Here is a 6,615-nt window from a genome sequence, read left to right as displayed (position 1 = left end):
TTTCATTTAAACCTGTAAATAGGTGTGGTGTGATAGAGTGTATATTTTAGGTATTTAAAGTGGAGAGTTCTATAAATGTTAATTAAGTCTACTTGTTCCAGATCTGAGTTCAAGTCCTGGATATCATTGTTAATTTTCTGTCTCATTGATCTGTCTAATATTGATGCTGAAGTCTCCCACTATTGTTGTGTGGGAGTCTAAGTCTCTTTATAAGTCTTATATATCTGGGTATTCGTGTATTGGGTGTGTATATGTTTAGGATCTTTAGCTCTTCTTGTTGCATTGATCCTTTTATCATTATGTAATATCCTTCTTTGCTTCTTTTGATCTTTGCTGCTTTAAAGACTATTTTATCAGAGGCAAAAATGGCAACTCCTGCTTTCTATTTATTTATTTATTTTTGCTCTCCATTTGGTTGGTAAATCTTTCTCCATCCCTTTGTTTTGAGTCTTCGTGTATCCTTGTATGTGAGATAGGTCTGGATGCAGCATGCCGATGGGTCTTGGCTTTTTTTTTTTTTTTTTTTTTTGGATTGGGGAATTTAGTAGATTTAAATTTAGAATTAATAATAATATATGTGAGTTTAATACTGGCATTTAATGTTAGCTGACTGTTTTGCCCATTAGTTGATGTAAATTCTTGATTATGTTGATGCTCTTTATTTTTTGGTATTTTTTAGAAAAGCTGATACTGGTTGTTCGTTTCTATGTGTAGTGGTTCTTTCAGAAGCTCTTGTAAAGCAGGCCTGTAAAGCAGGGCTTGTAGAATTATTAAAGGATGCCAACTAGTGACTTCGGCGAATTCAGAACCCTAACCACCATTCCCTGCCTCATAATCCCCGTCTGCTCCTTCCTTCCCCCTGGGACCAGGCAACGCACCCCCTCTTCAAGTGTGATTCTGAACGTCCCCACTTCTTGGGGAGGGGGTAGGATTTAAATCACAAGATATTTAATCAGAGTTCCCTCTTCTTGGTAGCTCAGGTAAGAAAAACCAAGCAAAGCAAATCCATCTTTTCTATAAAACTTCATTTTGTAATTTTTTTCCCAAGAAGTAGTAAGGGGGAAATATTGCAATTATGTGAAGGTAAGGAACAACAGTGTATAAAAATAATTTAAACATACATGTTAATAACAAAGCAACGTCTCTTTCAAGCACAACTAGTATGTCATCTTGCCCAAGATTTTTCCAAAGTTATTAAATATATTATTGATAACAGTACATACAAATACACATACACAAATACACCACACAGATACATGTGCACACATATACAAACACACATATATATACACAGCTCAAGTATTTTTTTTTTTCGGTGTGCATTCTGGCTAATCCACATAGCTAAGGTGAAAAAACACTAAAAAGACAAAATTCCTGGGTAACCTTCAATTTCAACAAACTATGTATTGGATGTGAATTTCTGGAGGTGTGCTAAGATTTCCCTTTCCAATTTCATTAGCGACTAGTCTGTGTTCTGTGGTTCTTATTCCTGAAAAAAATCAAAGTGTGCCTTCCAGATCTGCTCATGGTGTGGTGATGATTATTACGGTGGCATCAATTTCACAAACTTGCCCTCTTTTGCTCCTACTGCACTTTGTAGATGGGAAAGGGAATGATTTTAAAGGTAAAGTGCTCAGGTTCTGATTACATCTGGCTTATTCTTTGCTTCAAGGCGAGAACCTCTCTCTCAATCTCACAGGGGAGATCCGCGTTGACTTGCTCCTCCAGATACTTCTCGATTTCTTCCACCTCCTTCTCCCAGAACTCCTTGGAGATGCTGAAGAGCTCCATTGTGTTGACGTGCCCCAGGCCTTTCAGGTTCAGGGCATCCTCCTTGGGGATGTAGCCTATGGGCGTGAGCTTGGCGCCGGCTTTCCCGTCCACCCGGTTGAACATCCACTCCAGCACCCTGGAGTTCTCTCCAAAGCCTGGCCAGAGGAATTTGCCTTCCTTGTCCTTCCGGAACCAGTTGACATGGAAGATCTTGGGCAGCTTGGCTGCTGGGTGCTGGGCCATGCTAAGCCAGTGGGCCAGATATTTACCAAAGTTATAGCCAAAGAAGGGCCGCATGGCAAAGGGGTCGTGCATGATGATTTTGCCTGTAAAACAGAGAGGGAGGGTCCATTGGTAAATGATGCTCTCCTAGGCAAGACAGATGGACCCCGTTTATTCTTGACACCAGGATGCTTTGTTCTCCTCTCTCTCTCTCTCTCTCTCTCTCTCTCTCTCTCTCTCTCTCTCTCTTTCCCTCTCTCTCTCTCCACATACAGACACAGAGAAGGAGAGAGATATAAGAGTGACGAGGAGAGCTCTAATCCCACTAATCTGTGGTTTCAAATTAGGATTTCAATTTACCTTTATGCTCTGCAGCTGCTGTGGCCTCTGATCTCATGGCCGCCCCCACGAAGACTCCATGTTGCCAGCTGAGAGCTTCATAGACTAGAGGGACACCTTTAGCAAGAAAAAAATAGAAAAGTTCCCTAGAGGCTTTGCTATTCAGCCTCCACAAACAGCGGTGTTATTTCACAACATGGAAAGACACAGCAAGATAACAACATTGTCATAGAGCTAGTTTTGCATTCACCAAGCTAAAGTGCAGAAGACTGCTAAGTCAAACTTACAGGACTGAGGCCACAAAGTCAAAAGTAAAATTTGATCAAGCTATGGTAGATCAAGGATTCAGAAAGGTTCTAGGTGACCAGAAGGGTTGGTTCTGCATTTGAGCTTGCCAATTAGTCTGGCTTTTTGGAAAGGAAGCTCCTGAGCACCCTCCGACAAAGTCATGGAAAAGGAGAGATTTCACAGATGCCCTTCCATACCCAGCATGTCCGTGTTCCCATCTTAAATGAAGGAGAGCCTCACCAGCAGGTCTGCGGCCTCCAAAGATGATGCCTTCAATGGGAACGCCTTCTGGAGACTCCCAGGCGGCATCGATGATGGGGCACTGGCTGGCAGGGGTGCAGAATCTCGAGTTGGGGTGGGCACAAGGTTCCCCTAGAAGACAGAGAAAGACCCATGAGTGCCTGGCTCAAACAGGCAATCCCTGCTGCCCGGCACACCGAGGCCTTTGCTGGGGACTCACCATCCTGTGGGCTCCACGCCTTATTCTTCCAGGAAGTGATGGTGACTCCTGGAGCTAGCTGCTCATCAATACCTTCCCAGTAAACGCCCCCGTCGCTAGTCTCAGCCACATTGGTGAAGATAGTGTTCTTCTGGATTGTCTTGATGGCATTGGGGTTGGTCTTCACAGAGGTCCCAGGAGCAACCCCAAAAAAGCCATTTTCTGGGTTGATAGCCCTTAAATTACCTGGAGAGTTTCAAAACAGAGAAGCAGTGGTGAGTGCAAACACTCTTCAATCCTGCCGGACTAATTTCTATGCCAGCTTCTCAGATCTTTTTTTCCCTCCCTAGAATATACATTTATCTCTTTTCATCTAAGCATCATATGCAACTTTGAGACATTTACAACTCTTGCTTCCTCCACAATTTTCCACCAATACCATCTAAACAAATTTATGTATGTAAACAAACAGCAACATATGGCCCTGTTTCAATCCAGATTGAATATTAAATTGAAGATTTCTTACAGAATACAGAATACTAAGGATTTGCCAGCTCTGAACTAAAAAAATTTAAAAATCCAAACACTGGATTGAGGAGACTGTGGCAGGTTTTGAAGGCCAACAATTCACTTGAGTCCAACTGAGTCACCTTGCGCATCAAACTTCATCCAGGCGATATCGTCCCCGACACACTCAACCTTCCACCCGGGGAGGCTGGGGTTCATCATGGCCAGGTTGGTCTTCCCGCAGGCGCTGGGAAATGCAGCCGCCAGGTACTTCTTCTTGCCCTCGGGGTTGGTTATACCCAGGATCTGTTGGGGACAAGATTCTTTATTAAGATCTTTGTTTGCTTCTCCCTGAGGTTGGTACTTCAGCCCAGAGGTGGGAATGTAGGCCCTCAAGATTTATTTCTTCAGGCATCAGTGCAAACAAACATTTCCAAAATCATGAAGCCCAAAGGATCTCTATAGTCCCCTGGTGTTTGGGGCCCTTCAAAAGTGACTTATGCAGGTGCACCGGTCTTTACTGGTGGGGTTTCCCGATCTGTCCGGGAACCTGCGTGCTCAGAGAGGTGTGCTAGGTCTTGCTGGACAAGAACTGTGATGCTGTTTGTTTCTGCCACCCACCCACCCCCCTGCTCACCTCCCAAGCCTCTCATGTGCACATCAGGGCTTCCTGCAGACTCACCAGCATGTGCTCTGCCAGCCAGCCTTCCTCTTTGGCTAGCCGGCTGGCCATCCTGAGAGCAAAGCACTTTTTCCCGAGCAGCGAGTTCCCGCCGTACCCACTTCCGAAGGAGATGATCTCTCTGCGATCAGGCAGGTGCGCGATGAGAGTCAGCTCCGGGTTGCAGGCCCAGTTATTGACCAAAGGCTCTGTGAACAAGGACCCCTCCCACATCAGTGCGCCAGGGCCCTGCTTGGGGGTCCCCGAGGCACCCGTGGGATGGTGTTCAGCTTTCTTTTTTATTTTGACTTTCGAATCTGAAATAATACACTTACTTTTTAAAGGCAGAGGGCACCCCACAGAATGGAGGCATTTAACAAACTCCCCATCGCCCAGTGCTTCCAGGACAGGCGTGCCCATCCGCGTCATGATCCTCATGCTGGCCACCACATAGGGCGAATCCGTCAGCTCAATGCCGATCTTTGACAGAGGCGAGCCCAGCGGCCCCATGCTGAATGGGATGACATACATGGTGCGACCTACGGGGTGCGGGGGTGGGAACTGGTGACAAATGACTCTGGACTACAAACACAACCGGCATGGCTTTTCCCAGGTAGACCCATTCACCCGGTCTCCGCCGACACCACCATGCCCTGCTAGTTACCAGCCCCCCTGGGTTAGAAGAGGCCACTGGAAAGTGAACAGCCTGCTGAAATTAAAGAGTTTTCATAAATGTGCAATTGGGTCCCACCAAGCTGTTTTGAACCCACATGCATGGAAATAGTTTTCATGTTCATATAAAACAGTCTGTAAAAGCAGAACAGGGATGTGCATTTTCAATACGTTGCCAATTTCATAGATGGAACTCAAAGACATCTGAGGCGGTGGGAGCTTCCATTACTGTTTGAATTACCGTTAGGAGAGATGAAATAAGAAAAGGTTCTCTGCTATTTTGCCCAATCAAATAAATGTTCCGCTCACCTTTCATGCACCCTGGGAATCTGGCATTGAATGCTTTCTCAAAATCCTCCTCTGACATCCAGCGACCGAGCTGGCTGAGGCCAGTTTTGGGGATGGGCACTGTGTCTCTTTGCTCTTGGGTGATGATAACCGTCTTGCTTTCGATCCTGGCCACATCCCTGGGGTCAGTGAGAGCTAACCAGCTGCAAAAATCACAGGCTTCCTTTCAGCCCAGCGCCACTGGCAATGGACCATCTCCTTCAGTTCGCTGCTTTCCATGCGTAGCAGGGTGCTGAGCGGGCTGACAACGGTGCATCGATGTGAACAGACAGACCAGCTAAGACATGGCCAGGTGGACATGAACTCAACTAGAGCTGGTCTGCAGGAGAGGGGCTGCCTTTTGCTTTTACCAGGAATCTAGTTGGCGGAGCTTCTGTGCGCACCACCTCATTTAAGGCCTGGGCTGCTCTACCAATGTCACAAAATTCAAGTCTGTATGGTTCTGACCATTGCCTGCCTTCACCTTTTCAAGAGTCTGAAACTCCCGAGAGGCCTTCATTCACCTTTCTCCACCAACTCCCAGGAGACAAAAGGGAGCCCTGCCTGCGGGGGGCTGGGCAGGCAGTGGGGGCCAAGCTTACCAGCTGTCATATTTCTTCAGCCGCCTGAGGGTGCCCTGCTCCTCCATGTAGCCCAGAAGCTGTGTATTCTCCTCCTCGGAGCCATCGCAGATGTGGATGCGATCGGGCTGACACAGCTCAGCGTTGTTCTCGATAAACTCCCTCACCGCCTGGGGTAGGCTGTCCAGGGTGCCCTGGACAACTTTGGCTGCGATGTCCAGGCCGTTTTGCAGCTGAGGAGGCATTTCTGCAGAGTGCTGCTAAGGGGCACCAATGTCAAAGTCACCTGAAATAGAAAACGCAGGCGTCCTGGACAAAAGCAACAACAGACACCTTCAAACACACTTGACGGCCTTTTGCCGGGTCCGGGCATTGCCAAATAGTTATTGCTCTCAGGAAATAAATGAGCTCATCTTTGTAACTTTTAGAAATGTAAATGCAGAGCTCTACTTACCTTTCCTCTCTTTGGACAATCTCGAAGGGAGATCCACAGGTTTCTTTCCGGGTTCTTCCCGCCAGCGAGTTTGTGTTCCCCGTGGGAAGGCGGTGCTTGGTGGCAGAACCTTCTGGCTTTAAATACCATGGAGAAGAACAGCCCTGCCCCTCGGCTGCACCCAGGGAGGCTCGCCACTGATGTCAGAAAGCAGGTCTCTGGATCATGGCCAGGGTCAGTTATGCTTTGGGCCAACTCACTGCAACACGCCCCAGGGAGATAATCATTGAACAGATAGTTGTTAATGAATGTCACAGACCTTGGGCCCTCAACCAACCATAGTGAGTTTTGATACAACTTCCAATGGACTGAA

The 6,615-nt window shown here is 46.9% G+C and overlaps 1 protein-coding gene across 1 annotated transcript; it reads right to left on the bottom strand.

Annotated features, from left to right (window-relative positions):
* Nucleotides 1-1,004: 1,004 nt before the first annotated feature.
* Nucleotides 1,005-6,371, bottom strand: PCK1 (phosphoenolpyruvate carboxykinase 1). Its single transcript, XM_003932619.4, has 10 exons — nt 6,264-6,371; nt 5,831-6,095; nt 5,211-5,392; nt 4,565-4,768; nt 4,251-4,438; nt 3,712-3,874; nt 3,083-3,307; nt 2,863-2,994; nt 2,356-2,451; nt 1,005-2,099 (listed from the first exon to the last, which is right to left on the bottom strand). Exons 2-10 carry the CDS (start codon nt 6,052-6,054, stop codon nt 1,645-1,647), a joined length of 1,869 nt encoding a protein of 622 aa, XP_003932668.1. The 5' UTR covers nt 6,055-6,095; nt 6,264-6,371; the 3' UTR covers nt 1,005-1,644.
* Between the last annotated feature and the right edge of the window lie 244 nt (nt 6,372-6,615).

The sequence above is a fragment of the Saimiri boliviensis genome, chromosome 9 (assembly GCF_048565385.1).
Source record: "Saimiri boliviensis isolate mSaiBol1 chromosome 9, mSaiBol1.pri, whole genome shotgun sequence".
NCBI lineage: Eukaryota > Metazoa > Chordata > Mammalia > Primates > Cebidae > Saimiri > Saimiri boliviensis.
This window is presented reverse-complemented; position numbering and strand designations above follow the sequence as displayed.

Excerpts from the sequence above, each read along its gene's own strand:
- PCK1 (XM_003932619.4), bottom strand. The coding sequence starts at position 6,054 with ATGCCTCCTCAGCTGCAAAACGGCCTGGACATCGCAGCCAAAGTTGTC. Across the intron at positions 3,875-4,250 it reads GGCTGGCAGAGCACATGCTG|ATCCTGGGTATAACCAACCC; the intron begins GTGAGTCTGCAG and ends TGTCCCCAACAG. Across the intron at positions 2,995-3,082 it reads GGCGTGGAGCCCACAGGATG|GGGAACCTTGTGCCCACCCC; the intron begins GTGAGTCCCCAG and ends TCTGTCTTCTAG.